Below are 18,546 nucleotides of genomic sequence, written 5' to 3'. Positions count from 1 at the left end.
TCCGAGCTAGTGAGTGTTCTGTCTGTGTGTCTCCAGCGCTATATTGTAGGAACTGCCCTGTGGATTCAGGACCCTTGCTGTGTTTCGACAGGCTTCAGCTAGATGGTTGGGAAACCTTCATGAGTAGAATATGAAAGGATAGGTCGTGGAAAAGAAAACACAGGGGGGAAGGGAGGGAGTGCAGGTGGTGCTTAGGCCAGGGAGGTCCTCAGTTGCCCCATCCTAATGGCCACAGGCCTCCAGGCCAATGGGCCTTATTGGAGTCACTTGTGTCCCAACAGGCACATCCAGCCCCAAGGACTGAGCTGCAAACACCCATCTAGGGGAAGCTGGCCCTTCATTCCCATCACTTCAAATGTTTTACAACCCTCTGGACTCAACCTCGAGGTAAAATGCAAGTCTGGGAGAATGGTGGGGACAGCAGGTGGAGCAGGAGAATGAAAAGTGGCCAGCCACATCAAGGCCACCCAAGCCAACCGCCCACTCACCCCTTCCTGGGCCTCATCACTGCGATAGGACTCTCAGTCATGAACAGCAGTGGGGAGGGAAGAATTGGAGGAAGGGAGGGCAAGGGAGAGGAAGGTGTGGGAGAGGGAAAAGCATAAAAACCCCCGAGACTGAGGAGCAGAAGGCTGGGGGATTCCCCTGGACAGGGGCTCGGGCTGGACCAGATGCAGAGAACAATGGCTGCGAGACTTGGGAGCCGGAAGGGAGAGGGGAGGGAGGCCACTCAGTCAGGTCAGAGAGGTCTTTGTGCTTCAGGAGCCAAGGCCAAGAGCACCCTAATGGGTCCGTATGGGCTGGGACTGCCCAAGGGCCAGTGTAAGAGCCAGAGGCAGCCACAAGGTGGGCAGATCGGAACACTCACCGCTGGTAACAGCATCATCGCCTATGACTCTGGGCCAGGCCCTTCACGCGTGTTTCACCCCGTCCTCACCATTTCCTGCTGAGAGGGCTACTGTTCTTATTCTCACCCACACTGTAAAGATGAGGGGGTGGAGGCCCAGAGAGACTGAGTGACTTGTTCCAAGAGACCCAGCTGGGAAATTGCGGAGTCAGGATTTGAACCCAGGCAGTATGGCTCTGATGGCTGCTCTCTTAATCAGCGCTGCTTCCCATGAGACAACAATGAATGATAGGGCAGAGTCAAGACTGAGAGGTAGAAGAGTGTGGGAAAAAGCGGAAAGGGAGAGGAATGACGGGGAGATGACGGAAACAAGGAGACACAAGGAAGGGAAGGGAGACAGGGGGCGTGACTTGCCCAGGAGGAGCTCAGGCTCTCAGCCCACTTGGCCACAGCAGGGGCTCCCTTCCCCTCATGGGGCGCCTTGCTGCATGGACGGCACCTTCCCATCCGGCCTGTCCCCAGCCGCATCCTCCTCAGCGGCAAGCCACTCAGCTTCACGGAAACTCTCTTTCTCTAATTGGCATCGACACTCACAGCCCTCCCTTTTCCTGTAGGTGGGGTTTCCATAGGAAAAAGCTGCTTCTCTGTTTCCCCAGCCTAGCAACTGTTTGGAAGTCAGATCCCCACATCCTGCTCTCCTGGATCAAGTCCCTCTTGGACCGGCTCTTACCTATCATTTGCTGACGGGGACCAACGGGTGCCCCTGTGCGAGGCCTTCCCTGGCAATTTCACTTCGTCGGTCCTTGGACCTCTCTGATCTCTTCTGATGAAGATGGCCTTGCCTGGGAACTCTGCTAGTTCCATCATCTAATTATGGGACGAGGCTGTGCCAGCAGGTCTGGGGGCAGGAGAACGGGGCTAATCAAGCCCCCCAGGAAACACTGGAGGACTTGCCCAGCCTTTGAAGAACTCTAGCGGTTTCTGGATCTAGCCCACTCTGGCGGTAAGCATGATGCGACTTCTGCCACTTCTGCTGGGACTTTTGGGGCCAGGTGGCTACTTGTTCCTTTCAGGGGATGGTCAGGAGGTGGCCACTCTTACTGTGAAATACCAAGTGTCAGAGGAAGTACCACCTGGCACGGTGATAGGAAAGCTGTCTCGGGAACTGGGCCGGGAGGAGAGGCCCAGGCGAGTGGGGGCTACCTTCCAGATCCTGCAGCTGCCTCAGGAGCTCCCCATCCAGGTGAACCCTGAGGACGGCTTGCTGAGTACAGGGAGGCGGCTGGACCGAGAACAGCTTTGCCGGCAGCAGGATCCCTGCCTGGTTTCCTTTGATGTGCTTGCCACAGGGGATTTGGCTCTAATCCACGTGGAGATCCAGGTGCTGGACATCAATGACCACCAGCCACAGTTTCCCAAAGGCGAGCAGGAGCTAGAAATCTCTGAGAGTGCCTCCCTGCGCACCCGGATCCCCTTGGACAGAGCTCTGGACCCAGACACTGGCCCCAATACCCTGCACTCCTACACCCTGTCTCCCAGTGAGCACTTTGCCCTGGATGTCATTGTGGGACCCGATGAAACCAAACACGCGGAACTCGTGGTGGTGAAGGAGTTGGACCGGGAAATCCATTCATTTTTTGACCTGGTGTTAACTGCCTATGACAATGGGAAACCCCCTAAGTCGGGCACCAGCTTAGTCAAGGTCAACGTCCTGGACTCCAATGACAATAGCCCCGTGTTTGCTGAGAGCTCCCTGGCACTAGAAATCCAAGAAGATGCCGCCCCTGGTACTCTCCTCATAAACTTGACCGCCACAGACCCTGACCAAGGCCCCAATGGGGAGGTGGAATTCTTCCTCAGTAAGCACGTGCCTCCAGAGGTGCTGGACACCTTCAGTGTTGATGCCAAGACAGGCCAGGTGATTCTGCGCCAGCCCCTGGACTATGAGAAGAATCCTGCCTATGAGGTGGATGTCCAGGCAAGGGACCTGGGTCCCAATCCCATCCCAGCCCATTGCAAAATTCTCATCAAGGTTCTGGATGTCAATGACAACGTCCCAAGCATCCACATCACGTGGGCCTCCCAGCCATCACTGGTGTCAGAAGCTCTTCCCAAGGACAGTTTCATTGCTCTCATCATGGCAAACGACCTGGACTCGGGAAACAATGGCCTGGTCTACTGTTGGCTGAGCCAAGAGCTGGGCCACTTCAGGCTGAAAAGGACCAATGGCAACACATACATGCTGCTAACCAATGCCACGCTGGACAGAGAGCAGTGGCCCAAATATACCCTCACTCTATTGGCCCAAGACCAAGGACCCCAGCCCTTATCAGCCAAGCAGCAGCTCAGCATTCAGATCAGTGATGCCAATGACAATGCACCTGTGTTTGAGAAGAGCAGGTACCAGGTCTCCACTCGGGAAAACAACCTACCCTCTCTTCACCTCATTACAGTCAAGGCCCATGATGCAGACTTGGGCTTTAATGGGAAAATCTCGTACCGCATCCAGGATTCCCCGGTTTCTCACTTGGTAGCTATTGACTCAGACACTGGAGAGGTCACTGCTCAGAGGTCACTGGACTATGAACAGATGGCCAGCTTTGAGTTCCTGGTGATTGCAGAGGACAGGGGGCAGCCTCAGCTTGCATCCAGTGTCTCTGTGTGGGTCAGCCTTCTGGATGCCAATGATAATGCCCCAGAGGTGATTCACCCCATACTGAGTGATGGAAAAGCTAGCCTCTCGGTGCTTGTAAATGCCTCCACAGGTCACCTGCTGGTGCCCATTGAGACTCCCAATGGCTTGGGTCCAGCAGGCCCCGACACATCACCACAGGCCACCCCTAGCTCCTGGCCATTCCTTTTGACAACCATTGTAGCGAGAGATGCAGACTCGGGGGCAAATGGAGAGCTCCTCTACAGTATTGAGAGTGGGAACGAAGCCCACCTCTTTGTCCTCAGCTCCCACCTGGGGCAGCTTTTCATCAACATCACCAATGCCAGCAGCCTCATTGGGAGTGAGTGGGAACTGGAGATCGTGGTGGAAGACTGTGGCAGCCCCTCCTTGCAGACCCGAGCCCTGCTAAGGGTCTTGTTTGTCACCAGTGTGGACCACTTGAGGAACTCAGCCCGTGAGCCCAGGGCCCTGAGTGCATCCATGCTCACAGTGATTTGCCTGGTCGTACTGCTGGCCATCTTCGGGTTAATCCTGGCTCTGATCATGTCCATCTGCCGGACAGAGAAGAAGGACAACAGGGCCTACAACTGTCGGGAGGCTGAGTCCACCTACCGCCATCAGCCCAAGAGGCCCCAGAAACACATTCAGAAGGCGGACATCCACCTCGTGCCTATGCTCAGGGGCCAGATGGATGAGCCTGGTGAAGCCGGGCAGTCCCCCAAGCATGTGGACAAGGAAACAATGATGGAAGCAGGCTGGGACGCCTGCCTACAGGCCCCCTATCACCTCACGCCGACTCTGTACAGGACCCTGCGTAACCAAGGCAACCAGGGAACGCTGGCCGAGAGCCGAGAGGTGCTACAGGACACTGTCAACCTCCTTTTTAACCATCCCAGGCAGAGGAACGCCTCCCGCGAGAACCTGAACCTTCCTGAGCCCCAGCCTGCCACGGGCCAGCCCCGCTCAAGGCCCCTGAAGGTTACAGGCAGCCCCACAGGGAGGATGCCCGGAGACCAGGGCAGTGAGGAGGTCCCCCTGAGCCTGTCGGCCTCGTCTGCAACCCTGAGACGGCAGAGGAATCTCAACAGCAAAGTGGCCCCAGAGAAAGAGTCAGGGCCCCATCAGATCCTGCGAAGCCTGGTCCGGCTGTCTGTCGCTGCCTTTGCGGAGCGGAACCCGGTAGAGGAGCTCACTGTGGATTCACCTCCTGTTCAGGTAACTTGCTGTGGGCGGCTTTCTCTCTGGTCACCCCTGGACCACCACCAATAGCATCAGACCCCATCACCATCACATTCCTCACATTCATCCTGTGGGCACACTGAGCACTTTAGGATGCACTGGATGCAGTGGTTCAGAACACAGCTCTGAGGTCAACAGAATTGAGCTGTGTGATCCTGGGGAAATGACTTACTGTCTCTGAGCCTTACTTCTCTTATCTATAAAATAGGAATGACAGTAAGAGCGTCTGCCTCACAGACTTGTCCTAAGTTTTTGATCAGCTAATTCCTATATGAGTACTTACTCAAAGCGCCTGGCACAAGGAGACACACAGCAAAGGTAGTGATTAAGAGTCCAAGCTTTGGAACAAGACTGCCTGGGTTCAAATCCTGGCTTCACTTCTTCCAAGCTGTGAACCACAGGGAAGTTACTCAGCTGCTCTGTTGAAGGTGTCCAAGTTAATAGCACCCATCTCCCAAGTTTGCTTGAAAATAAAATGAATGTACTTAAAGCCTCCAGAACAGTGTATGGCATGTAGTCAGTACTCAGAAAATGATTAGGATGATTTTTGCAAAGCTCTTCTCCATTTCACCTGCCCTCCTCTCATCCGGGCAACCTCTCTGGGAAGCAGGCCGGCATAGGCATCCTGGCCCCTGGGCTCAGGGGATGCATTTACCTTGCCTGAGACCCCAGAGTTTGCCCACCGGCTGTGCCTTCAAAACGGGGCAGTGGAAACAACCTTGGAATTTGGAAGTTAGGCAGATCCAGGTTCAAATTTCAGCACAGCCACTTAGGAGCAACATTAACATCTGAGCCTCATTTTCTTCATCTATAAAATGGGGTTTGTGATGCCAAACTTACCCTGTGTCTACCTCCCAGGGGGCTGAGGATTAAATGGGATGATGAATGGCCGTGTCATCTAGTGACCTAGGACTTACTGGACCCAAAGGGGAAACCTGATCTGGGATGGTGCCTGATCTCACCATATCTACTCTGAAGCCCAGATCATTTACCCTGTGCCAGGCTGCCCGCCCAAGGCACACTTCTGTTTGGCCAGACCATCAGCTTGCGCTTCCTGTGGAGCAAGGACACAGCTTCCTTCCCCCACCCCCTCCCCAGGAAGCCACCTGGAGAGGGCCCAGCTGCTCTTTTAGGAGTCCTGCCCTGGGCCTCTATGCAGCCCCAGAAATTGCCCACAGCCATTCATTCACTCATTCACTCATTCATTTATCAAATGCTTACTGAAAGAGTTCTTCGTACTAAACACTGTGCTGGCTGTTGGTGAACAGAAAGCAGAGCAGGCCTTATGGGTGACCCCACTGGGGTGAAAGAAAGAAGGGTGCCCAAGTGGGATCAACTGGAGGGTAAGAAGCAACTTGCCTAATGCTTATGTCTTTCCAGCATCTTAGGGCCACAATGGAGTCAGATCCTGCTTCAAATTCCAGGCCTGCCACTAATTGCCGTGTAGCGCCTGTGAGCCTCAGGGGCCACATCTGCAAAGTGGGTGTAATGGTATCTCTTTCCTTGGGTTCCTGAAGAATGACACGAGATATATACCATTGGACAGTTATTAAATGTTTATCATAAGGTCTATTACTAAGCAGTCTATATACTTTCACTCATTTAATCCTCATAACCACAACCACAACCAACTCATGACCTGGGTCTCATTATTATTTTTTACTGCTGAGGAAACTGAGGCTCAGAATGCATAAGTAATTCCTCAAGGCCACACGGATGGGAAGTGGGACAGGGGCAGATTTAGGATGTGAACCCCAATCTGGCTCTAACTGTGAAATGACCCTGAATGACAGCTCACAGCTTAGGGACTGGCACTCAGGGAGTGTCCCTGAAGTATCAGCTGTCACTCAGAGCAGGTGCCTTAGGAGGGCTTCTGGGCCTGGGCCAGGAGGTAGGATCTGCCCTGAGGCAGGCAATGGGACCCTGACCCTCCCAAATCACAGAGAAACCCCAGTCCTGGCCAGCACCCCTTCCAACTCTCCTCTGAGGTTGGCACTTTCTGTCTTGAGCTTCCCCGAGGGCAGAGTGGGCCTCCTCAGGGAGGATGGGGGCTGGGCCCCGGAGGCAGAGGCAGCATTTCTAGGAGTAACAACCCCAAACCCTCAAATTTGCAGGGCATTTTTAACTTTCATACCACCTAACTAATCCTGACAACCCTGTGAAGAAGGCTGGGCGGCTATTTTTAGATCGACCTTAGAGACGAGGAAACTGAGGTCTGAGTATGTATAAAAACCTGGCGGACATCACACAAGTTGGAATGACCTTGAACTCGAACTCAGCCTCCCAAGACCTGGTCTTTTGCCTTTTTTCTCACAAGGGCCTGCAAGGTCTGGCCCTGACATCTCATCAGCCCCCTGCCCCATTCACTTCTGAAACTCCAGTCTCCTCTGGCCTTTCAGCTTGCAGTGCCTTCTGTCAGCAACTCCCTTCACCCCTTACCCAGATCCTCACTTTCTCTCCACTTGCCAAACTCCTATGGAACTTTTGGGTTTTGGCAGAGGTGCCTGACATGTAGTATGGACTCAGAAAACATTTGAGAACATAAGTGAGTTGCTTCCCTCTGTACTCCACTCTCAACTTCTTCCTCATTTCCAGTTGGGTGAGGGGCCCTCGTCTGTGTCCACAGACCCCCGTCCTTTCCCAACCTCAGCATGACCCCCTGTAGTAACTGCCCTGGCCCGACCTCCCAGACTGTCCACCCTGGCGGACTGCAAGCTCCATGCAGGCAGTGACTGGTTCTCGTTCTCATTCTTATTCCCGTAGCAAGCAAGGGCCGGGCACAAACAGCCCTTATTAAATACTTGTCGAGTGAATGAAAGGATGCATAAATGAATGATTCAAAGACACCCCTTTGCCTTCTCTACAGCACAGTCTTACATCTGGCCCACTAACACTGGCTGAGTGTTTGAATACTGCTGAAGCCGGGGAAATAACACTTTCAGATAATCCTTATCGAAGTAATGATACATTTGCAGTCAGGAAATTCCTTTTTCACCTCCACTCCACTGCTTCCACAAGGAAGCAGGTTTCTTGGGGGAATGAGAGTGAGAGGCTGGGCCCCGAGGATCCTCATTCTCTCTCTCAGACACCCAGGTCCCAGGGTGTTACGGCCGGCCGAGCAGGGAAGCTGCCTGCACACGTCCCTGCCTCCGTCACTGGCACCGCTCACCATCCCCCATCTGATCCACAAACATCTGAAGCTGGAGGAAAGACTATAAAAAGAAAGCGCCGGCATTGAGGGAAACATCCGGTGAGGAAGTGTGCTGGGTCGGAATTGTGTGGAGTCAACAGATTTTTCCTGTCTTGTAGCAAATCTCCCAGCTGCTGTCCTTGCTGCATCAGGGCCAATTCCAGCCCAAACCAAACCACCGGGGAAATAAGTACTTGGCCAAGCCTGGCAGCGGCAGGTAAGCGGCACGTAGCCCCCGCTGACTTCTCAAGCCCCTGCACCGGCCTGCCCTCACCCCTGCAGCCTCTGTGACATGGGGAAGCGTGAGCCCATCCCAGAGGCTACTTCCCTGGGAGACTGCAGCCACGAGCTTCCATCCCCCAACCCAGGCAGCTTGGTCCTGGAGCAACTGTATTTATAGTATTTACAGGACCCAGAGTCACTAAGGAAATGACTTCATCCCTGAGGTTCTGACTATCTGTCCCCTCACTGCAGACGTGCCGGGCTATGGACTTTAAATCTGTAACATTCAGCCTTCTTTCTCTTGACCCTTAAACATAATATGAAGTCTCCTAGCTAAGGATGCGGGTGTGTGGGTGTGTTCCTTTGAGCTGTCCTAGGAGACCTCAAGAGGACATCTAATTTAACTCCCTCTTTTTACAGATGGAGAAAGTGAGGCTCTAAGTGGTTTGATCCAGCCCAGTTATCTAAACTTGAGCAAGTCACATCAAGCCTCAGGGCTGTAGTGTCTCATCTATGAAACAGAGCTCCCCACACTTCCTTGTAGTGAGGGGGTAAGGATTTGATGATCACATGTATTCTAAGCCCGTGACCCAGTGCCTGGCACAAAGGAGATACACAAGCAATGCTAAGTCCTTTCCCCTTAAAGTGACTTTGCTCGAGGTCAAATAGCCAGTGAGTGGCAAAGCAGGGACCAGCTCTCAGGACACTGACTTCTGGTTTGGTACTCTTGCCGTGACAACTTAAAAAAAAAGCTTTTTTTTTTTATTGCAAAGATAGTGAGAGGTAGTGTAGGGTAGGTGTGAGTACACACACGCTAGGGTCACATCAGCCTGGATTTGAATTTTTGCTTTATCACTTAGTCTGTGCAAACCTTGGGCAAACTGCATAATCTTTACAAGTCTTGGTCTTGTTTGTAAAATGAGGATGATAATCAGAGAACCCCTTACGGATGTGAAAGGTTTGATGAGAAGGTGTATATAACTTGCAAAGCATAGGCCTGACTCAGCGTGATCACTCATTAAACATTAGTTGCTATCATTGCTTGCAAACTTGCCACCTCCCTGTTGATCCCTTCATAGGAGCAAAAATGGCCACAAAAGAAAAACAGCAAGGACTCCCAGGCCTCAAAGACCCTCAGGGAGCCTTCCCACCTGCTGGGATGAGGGGACAGGCCTGTCCCCACCATTCTGAGGCAGTCCCAGGAACTGACCACCCCTAGCTGATAGGCAGGGTCCATGGGAGGGAGAGGCCAGGGTGGAGACAGCAAGAGACACATAGTAGATTCTGAGTAGCTTTTGGATGCCTCAGCTCAGCTGCATCCTCTGTTGACCTGCTCTTCTGGGGTTTAGCCTCCAGTAGGGAGGAGGGAGCATGCAGTCACTCAGTCCACAAAGTATTTCTTAGGCACCTGCCTGTGTACCAACCCTTGTTCTGAGCACTGGTGAGAGAGCAGGGACTGAAGCAGACAAATCTCTGCCCTCACTGGAGCTCAAACTCGGATAGAGGGATGAAGGGATGGAAGATGGAAGGATGACTGCATTGGATCAACCGAAGTTTACTAAACTCCTTCCCTGTGCCAGGTAATGAGAAGGAATGCAGAGACAATGGGGAGAAATGTCAATGTATTCACAGTCCTCTGCTGGGTGCTTACAACACTGTGCTAAGTTCTTTACATGCAACACCTCAGTTTACCCCCACAACGCCCCATGAGGTGGGTGTTATTTATTGCTCCCATTTTACAGATGAGGAAACAGACTCAGAGTAGAGTAGGCAGGAGGGCTGGGATCAAGTCTCCCAGGCTGGTCTGACTCTGAAGGTTGGGCTATGGACCCAGTTCCCTATGGGGATGAATGAAAGAAAGCTGGTGTGAATATTCATGAGAAGGAATGAACGAATCTATGTGTCAATTTCCTCACTCACGGACTTCCTCTGCAGGAGCGCCACCCCAGACACAGATAGCCCAGGTGCCAGAGTTGGTGGTCAGACAGAACTGGATCAGGAGGAAGGGCCCTCGGACCCCGAAGAGGACCTCTCTGTGAAGCAGCTGCTAGAAGAAGAGCTGTCGAGCCTGCTGGACCCCAACACAGGTAGGGGCTCACCAGGTGACCCTGCTTCTGCTCCTACTGTCCCCTCATGTGCCCAGGCTTCAGAGTTCTGCTCCAATCCACTACAGGGAAACATAGCCATTCTATTTCTAGAGAGGAATATCAGTAATATTTTATTTGCCCTGAAGCTTCAGAAGGTCTTCCTTTGATTATTCATCTGAAAAATCATCATAAGAAGAGTGAACAACTACTGAGCTCTTGGTGAGTGCCAGGTACCAAGGAAGCACCTTATACACATTATCTCAGTTAAGCTTCCAGACAGTTATCTGAGGTAGAGATTATGAGCTCCAATTTAGAGATAAGCAAACTGAGGCTCAGCGAGGTAACACAGTCCACTCAGAGTCACCTAGCTCATCAGTAACTGAAGGGAAGCCAGCCAGGGCCAACCTGCCATTAAGGGACCTCCCTTTACCTCCTAAACCACTCATCTGCATGTCGTTGGGGTGTTTAAATATCCTTTTACCCTGAGAATTCAAGAATCTGCTAGCTCCCCGCCCCACACACATACCAGTCAGCCTCCTTCAGGTAACACTTGGTCCATCCAACCCATGTGGTTTTCTGTTTCTGTAGTTAATAATCTGTTTCTCATCTGGACATATCCTGTGAGCTGAAGGCATGGCAGGGACTTCCCTTTCCTTGGTTAAAAAAATACAGTTAATGTTTATTGAAGGCTTTCTATGTGCTCATCCTGTTCTAAGTACCTCATGAGAAAATCTTATGAGATAGGGACTATTCATTATCCCCATTTCATAAAGAAAAAAACTGAGGGGCCAGGGTGTTTAATATTTTTCCCAAGGTTGTGCAGCCAGTGGTTATTAACCCTGGCAGTGTGGCTCTAAATTAAAATTAAGTAAAATGAAATCTAATTAAAATTAAGTAAAATGAAAAATTCAGTTCCTCGGTCATACCAGCCACAGTTCAAGTGCTCAATAGCTACATGTGGCTAATGGATATTGCTTTGGACAACACTTACATAGAAAGTTTTATAGGACAGCATTGTCTAGAGTGTAGAGCTCTAAGGTCCAATACAGTAGCCACTAGCCACATGTGAAAATGACGAGTCCAAATTGAGATGTGCTATAAGTATAAAATATACTCCAGATTTTGAAGACTTAGTATGAAAAAAGAATGGAAACTATATCATTAATACTTTTAAAAATATATTGATTACTTGATAAAATGATGCTATTAAGTATAAAAAAATACAAATTCACTTTACCTTTTCTTTTCCTTTTCCTTTTTTAATGTGGCTACCAGAAAATTTCAGATGACTTCAATGGCTCATGTTATATCTGTATTAGCCAGCTCTGTGCTGGATCCTGTGGGCTCAGTTCCCACACAGCCCTGCTTTCGCACAGCACAGACAGCTGGACAGTGATGGGGCTGCTAGTGAGGGTGCCTGACACTGGGGTCTTGGCTGCATCAGATAAAAGCCCCACCTGAGTGTATGCGGATGACCATATTTTACCAGTTGCGTGAGCTCAATGAATGCTCACAGCAACCCGACAAGAGTACTCCTATTTCACTACTTTATGAGAGGAAAAAGGAGGCTCAGAGAGGTTGAGCAAGTTTTCCAAGGTCGCACTGCTCATAAGCTGCAAAGCTGGGAAATCAAACCCAGGTCTGCCGGGTGCCCACCCACCGCAAAGTGAATCCATCATTGCTTTTCAGCCATTCTACAACCCGCTGATTTTCTCATTCCAAGCTTCATTCCTTCCAAAGCTCTCTGACCCTTGTACAAGGAAAGGCCTGATTCTGTAACACCAAAAGAGTTCCAACCTTATTACCCCAGAGTCTCAGGGAACTAAGGTTTACATTTCCCAAATGTCCAGGGTTAATATTTATGTTCATTCAACCATTCAGTAAACATTCACTAAGTCCCAGGCGTGGGCTGGACCAGCCCAGGAGGGGCCTGACCCTGCCTCACAGGCTGCACAGTCCTGCCTGACAAGGCAAGACCAAGACTCATTTATCAGCAGAAACAGCATTTAGCTGTATTTTGGAATAACTTTTCAAAATTACAAAAGTAATATTTGGTTAATGTAGACAAATGTAGATAAACAAAAAGAGAATAAATCATTCCGCCCAGGGGTAATTTCAGTTAATACTTTGATGTATTCCCTTCCAGTCCTTCATTCTATGCACAGATTTTAGAGCAGCTCACCTTAAGCAAACATTACATACATGGTAAAGTAGATGTTGTACCTTTTTTTTTTTAAAGACAGTTTCCGAACCACAAGGCCTATACTTTCTTTCCTCTGGCTATGCCTCTATCATCGGGCCTGGGACTAGTTTTCTGTTGAAGAGATGGGAAAAGGAGAAGTGTAATGATGGCATCTGGGATCTGGGAGACATTTTTTCACTGCTCCTGTCCCTTTCCTAGGACAGCCCTTAGGCAGCCAACCCCTTCACAGGGTTTCCTGCAGCTTGAGAGGTGCAGGCTGAGGAGTTGAAAGCATGGGGCCAGGTGGTGGCAGTACAGACCTTATGGGGCCTTATGGGAAATTCCAGAACCACAGGTGGGCATCTGGAGCATCCAGGGAGAAGGGCCACCTGTTCAGAGAGTGGGTGGGGTGATGCAATCAAAGAGGGCTTTGAAGTCATCAGACCTGGGAATCAAATATGGGTTTGGCTGCCTAGTAGGTGTCTGACTTAACTTCTTGGAACTTCAGTTTCCTCATCCATAAAATACTGTTGACTTCAAAGGTTTATGTGGAACTTAAATGAGGTAACTATGTAAATTGCTTGGCACAGCAGTACTTAATAAGTGGTCATCATTACTATGAATAGGAAGGCAGCACCAAGCCAAGAACTCCAGAACTGGCAAAAAAAAAAAAAAAAAAAGAGAGAGAGAGAGAGATTTCCTTCCTTAAGCCCCATCCTCAGCTAGTGGTACCCCGAGGGACTGAAAAGGCTGCACAGGAATGGATGAAGTACGCCTAGACCTGAAACGCACAGTGGATCGCGAGATTCTTAAGAAACAGGCCAATTACTAATTCCCGGCCTGCCTCCTCCCCCTGCCGAGTCCTCACTCAGATCATGAGCAGACTTCAGTTGCTGCCTTCCTGCCCAGCGCGCTTCCCTGTCAGGGCCCCTTCCTTCCCGCCCCTCTCCCTTCGCCGTCTGTCCCCCCTACTTCCCTTCCCTCCTTTGTCCGCTGCCCCCGCGCCGCCCACGGCCCCACCCTCGCCCGCCCTGGGCCCCGCCCTCACCGTGTCCCCTCCTCCCCCTGCAGGCCTGGCCCTGGACCGGCTGAGCGTCCCCGACCCGGCCTGGATGGCCAGGCTCTCTTTGCCCCTCGCCACCAACTACCGTGACAACGTGTCCTCCCCGGACGCTGCGGCCTCGGAGGAGCCCAGGACCTTCCAGACGTTCGGCAAGTCTCCGGGGCCCGAGCTGAGCCCGACGGGCACGCGGCTGGCCAGCACCTTCCTGTCGGAGATGAGCTCGCTGTTGGAGATGCTGCTGGAGCAGCGCTCAGCGGTGCCGGTGGAGGCCGCCTCCGAGGCGCTGCGGCGGCTCTCCGTCTGCGGAAGGACCCTCAGTCTAGACCTGGCCACCAGCGGGGCCTCTGGCTCTGAAGTGCCCGGGGGCCCAGGTGGAAAGAAGGGGGCCGAGGGCAGGACCAGCAGCGGTGGCAGCAGCAGCAGCAGCAGGGGCCTGTGGATCCAGGAACCAGGGGCCCCGGGAGATGTTAGGAAGCCCAGGCCCTGAGGATCCTGGGACATGAGCTGGTTTCTCTAATCTTTGAACTCACTGACCAGAGGTGGCTGAGGCTGCCCCATAGAGGAGGCAGGGGCCCAAGGACAAACAGCTGGATGACCAAAGCAGCCCCTTATTAGGGGCTGCCTTTGCCTGTGAATTTTTTGGAGGAGGGAAACAGTTTGCCGAGATTAAGTGTTTGCTGGCAAAACACATGTAGCACAGAGGGTTTGTCCTCCTGCAGAACAGATGCCAAGGAATGTCACAAGCAGGAAAGGATGGCCTTGATGCGCACTGGAGTTGGGGGCTGGATCCTGCGGCACCAGGCAGAGCTCTCGGACCTACTAATAAAAGAAAAACATTATCCTATTTGGACCTGTCAAGAGGGAGGAGGGAAGAACAAGAGTGAGGGCTCTGTCATCCAGCCCCTGGCCAGGGTCATGCTGGGCCTGGACAGGAGGGTGCACAGTTAGGGAGGCAATGATGGACATGTGTACTCTTGATCCCCCTCCTCTAGTGCTACATTATCAAATGATCTGCTTCTCAGCTGGAAAATTGGGGCTAAGAAAAGCATGAGTATTTATAGAGCTTTAATGCAGCCAGGCACCTGTCTTTACAATAGGATTCAATTTAATTTCCCCACAACCCTGGTGGGGAGGTGTATTATCCCCATTTCACAGACAAGGCCATGAGGCTTGGAGAGGGTAAGTGTCTTGCTCAAGATCAAGCAGAGAGTAGAGGGAGAGTCACGAATTGGAACCAGGCTTATCTAATACCAAACCCATGACCTTGACTTGACACTAGACTGCCAGCCAATGAAAGGAAAGGAAAAGCCCCCATTGGTGAGCTTTTGCCAGGAGCGTACTTGCCTGAGATCCCCTCAAGAAACACTGGTGGAAAGAACATTTCCAAAGCCGTTCAGGCTTCGGCATCTCTGCTCTTCCAAGCTCAGAGTGAGAGGGCTTGGATCTGACCGGATGCAGGCTGAGCCTCTGCAGACTCCTGTCCTTTCCCAGCAAGCAGCCCTTCAGGTACAGAAGTCATCTTTCCAGACCCACCATTTGTGGGTAAATTTTCCTCTGTCACAGCACTGAATTCAGGCCCTAGAGGACAGTGTGTGAATTGGATCTATGAAATTGACACTGACAGCAGGAAACTGTCCAGGGGAAGGATTAAAAAAAAAAAAAAAAAACAGTATGTATTTTCCCAAGGCTCGGCCTTATCGTTTTCCTGGAAATTTCCAAGCAGTAATTCAGCTTCTCTATAGCATGGGGGCTCTCCTGGACAATGAAGGCAAAAATTCCTTTCTGTGCCTCTCCTTTTGTCTTTTTTTTGGAGCTCAGTACTCATGTTCATTGTCCACAGAAATGGGCCAATCATACTCCCAACTAGGGATAATGAAAACCTTCCACACCTGGAAGGCAGTGAGTCATCAGTATTGTTTTCCCATTTTACAGATGAGGAAAATGAGGCCTCCAAAAGTTAAGTGCTTCAGGAGCGAGGTCTCCAGGTGTCTGATCATGTCACTCCAGGTCAGAGGAATCTCTTTACAAGATCTGTGATTTTCAAGCTGTTGGGTTCCCCAAGTCAATGAAACAGGCCAGGGGAGACTAAGCAGGTGGGGTCTCCAGCCTGACCAGCCAGGTACCTGGCACAAGGCAACACTTGATGAATACTTGTTCAATGGAGGAACAAATGAATAAATGGGTAAAATAAATTTTACAGAGTAAATGGGTAAATAAATTTTCTCTATATTGGAGCTCCAGGTAAGACTTCAGTAGAAAAAAAAAGAAAAAAAGATTCCATTTTGTAAAAGCAAAGTCTGAAAACCATAGCACTAGAGTAGAGAGTGCCGACCACCCTCCCCTCACCAATTACTGGTGGGTTTCCAGTGCAGAGCTGATGCTGGGAGGTGAGGGAAGAAGAGATGGGGAGAGGACGCAATCGCAGGAAACTGAATCAGGGCTGGCAACCAGGTCACTGCCTGACCCTAGTTCAAAAGTCCTAAATCTGTAGTCTTTGGACCCCCTGAATACCAGGCAAAACTTTGTGTCCAGGCATTCTTCCAGGTAGAAGATCCAGAGTCATCAGATTTTTCCAAGGAACATGTGACCTATAAAAAGTTAAGCAGCACTGCTCTAAGTCACTATCTAAACCTCCACAGACACGGGCAATTTTAGTCACAAGGAGCCTGAACATTTTATAACCAAGGAAATGGCAAAACAACAAGGGCTGACTGGCCCAGAGCCACATGGCAGGCTGGTGACAGGGCTGGGATCTGCATCTGAGATTCAGTATGATGTTCTTTCTAATGTATCAAGGATTCTTAGCCCAGGGTCCTTGTTTGGGCTTTAGGATCCTGCTGAATTGCATGCAAAATTGGGAGGATGCGCATTTTTCTCTGGGAGGGAGTCAGTGCTTTCATCTGATTCTCAAAGGGGTCTGTGACCTAAATAAGATTAAGGACCACTGTGATCCTCTATTCCCTGCAGAACCCAGAGAACTCATGCATAGAGCTGTCCCTGTTCTGAGAAAACCGACCTTTGATCAGGGCGGGGGTGTATGGACAGGAGAGTTGGTGCTCCGGCCCGCGCCTTGCAAACCCTCCTAGCTGGCTGATATCAGCCCTTCCCCCAATAACCAGCTGAGAGTGAGACAGTGCATATGGTGACAGAACTGAGTGTGCTGAACAGGAAGCTTACAGAAACTTCTTGACATCAGCCAAGATGTCAGAGCTGAGACTTTGGACATGTTCAAAACAGTTTCCACCAAGATGGGCCCTGTCCCCTGGGAGACTGAAGGAGCAGGCGAGCCAGCGAGCACTCAGTTAAATGTCGTCTTAATTTGGAAAACGCAGAGGGACATTTTTTTTTGTTTGTTTTAATCAATAGTCAGCCGTTCTCCAGCACCAGGAGTGCAATGCAGTGCTTACTCGGAGCCCGGGGGCAGTTCCGAGATTGACAGGCAGCCTCTTAGTTTGTCATCCAGCTTCAGCTTGGTGGCTCACTGACCCTACCTCTCCTCTGACTGAAACAAGAGTGAGATGGCAACCACTATCCTTGGGATCCTGGAGGGAACCAAATCCCCAAAATGAGAAGACAGGAGTGGGGAGGGAGGAGTTCTAGCACAGGCTCAGCCTGGCACACGGTGTGTACCTAGAAAATAGGTCAGCGTTTTCCAGTCCCAACTGAGTACTGGGCGCAGTGTAATGGGTGGGGGGAGGGGAGGCCTGATCAGCAATGCTCATTCAACAAACATTTTGTATTTATTGAGCAGTTCCTACAGGGCAGGAGAGGCACTAGGAATAGCAGTGGTGATTGGGGCATACACAACCATTCATTCAACAAATATTTAAAGCACCTCTAAGGTGCTGGGTAGGCTGGGGGCTGGGTGGAGAGAGGACAAAGCGGAGAATCACTCATTCACTGAATAAATACTGACTGAACATTTACTAGGTACCCCGCCCTGTATCAGCACTGAAGATATAATGAACCTCATTCCCACCATCGTGTCAGCGCTCCCTGAAAACAGCATCTCCAAACGAGGAAACCGAGGTGGCAGAGCCTCACACAAAGATCTCACTGTTGAGGACACCAGGGCTCGAACCTGGGGTCATCCTGACCCAGGCTGGCCCTGCTGAATGGGGCCACCTCCCTGGCCTCCCCTCACATTTCCTTTAAGGGCACGGACAATGTGTCATTAATGATGGGATTTTAATGGCACAAGCACAGCAGTTCCAGGGTCTGCCGAGGAGGCCTGTCCCCTGGGGCTGAATGGAGACTGCAGGGACTGAACAGCCGGGGAGTTTTGGTCCCTCAACAGCATCTCTCTCACAACTCTTGCATCCTTCCTGCTCCACAAGGAAAGCTTAAAAATATCCGACCTCCACATGTGGCACCCTAAATTGGCTCAGCACTTCACTTCTAACGACTAAGGGGGAGGGAGAGCCTTATCTGACCATCAACACTGGAGGCCCAGTGTCCCTGGACTGTCTGAACTGCCCCTCGGCCCCAGGCACAGCCAGGAGGAAGTGCTCATCGGAGGACCTCAAGTGACAACAGGAGGGGAAGAGCTGACGAGTGGGGAGGGCAAGAAGTGACATTTTACACAGAGGGTGCCCCAGGAAGTTTCATCGACAATCTGCGGGGAGCCGGGCTCTGTGCCCGACTCTTCAAGGGAAGCACTGGGTTAACCGAGTTCTTTACGGCCGGACTTCTTGGAACCTTGAATATGTTGATGTGCATTGTGAATCTATAAAAGGGGGTTGTCTAGTGCAACGTTTCCCAAACTTATTCGACCACAGAAACCTTTTTTTTAACCCCAGAGAGATTAGTGCACTGCTTAGCTTAAAAAAAAAACAACCTGAGCTTTAACCAATGTGTATTGAGCCGCTACCTGCACGACTGGGCATCGTGCTAAGCGCTGAGGATACCGAAGTCCAACGTCCATACTTCTCAGGAGCCGTCTGTGGGGGTGAGGCCAGTGTGCGGGGCAGCCCTGGAAATGGAGCAGGGGGTGTCCTGGAGCTAGAGGAAGCTTAGGGCTGTAGCAGTGACAGGAAGGTGCT

At 51.2% G+C, this 18,546-nt stretch overlaps 2 protein-coding genes across 3 annotated transcripts in view; one reads left to right on the top strand and one right to left on the bottom strand.

The window, feature by feature from the left end:
• RNF14 (ring finger protein 14) overlaps window positions 1–13,614 on the bottom strand; it is a 41,284-nt gene extending 27,670 nt beyond the window's left edge. The window contains exon 1 of the mRNA XM_074360853.1: window positions 13,590–13,614. The gene's annotated coding sequence lies outside the window, so the exon portion shown is untranslated. The remainder of the gene's footprint in view (window positions 1–13,589) is intronic.
• On the top strand, window positions 1,467–18,271 carry PCDH12 (protocadherin 12). 2 transcript variants are annotated; one of them, XM_010950544.3, is made up of 4 exons: window positions 1,486–4,736; window positions 8,070–8,167; window positions 10,108–10,259; window positions 13,513–18,271. In XM_010950544.3, the coding sequence occupies exons 1-4, from the start codon at window positions 1,857–1,859 to the stop codon at window positions 13,989–13,991; spliced, it is 3,609 nt and encodes a 1,202-aa protein (XP_010948846.2). In that variant the 5' UTR covers window positions 1,486–1,856; the 3' UTR covers window positions 13,992–18,271. The 2 variants fall into 2 exon arrangements, with proteins under 2 accessions (XP_010948847.1, XP_010948846.2); XM_010950545.3 differs by lacking the exons at window positions 8,070–8,167; window positions 10,108–10,259; window positions 13,513–18,271 and adding an exon at window positions 7,846–8,056 and having other exon boundaries at window positions 1,467–4,736.
• The last annotated feature ends 275 nt before the right edge of the window (window positions 18,272–18,546 follow it).

This window comes from Camelus bactrianus, chromosome 3 (genome assembly GCF_048773025.1).
Source record: "Camelus bactrianus isolate YW-2024 breed Bactrian camel chromosome 3, ASM4877302v1, whole genome shotgun sequence".
Lineage (NCBI taxonomy): Eukaryota > Metazoa > Chordata > Mammalia > Artiodactyla > Camelidae > Camelus > Camelus bactrianus.
The sequence above is the reverse complement of the archived record's forward strand: the minus strand, read 5'-3'. Positions and strand labels throughout refer to the sequence as shown.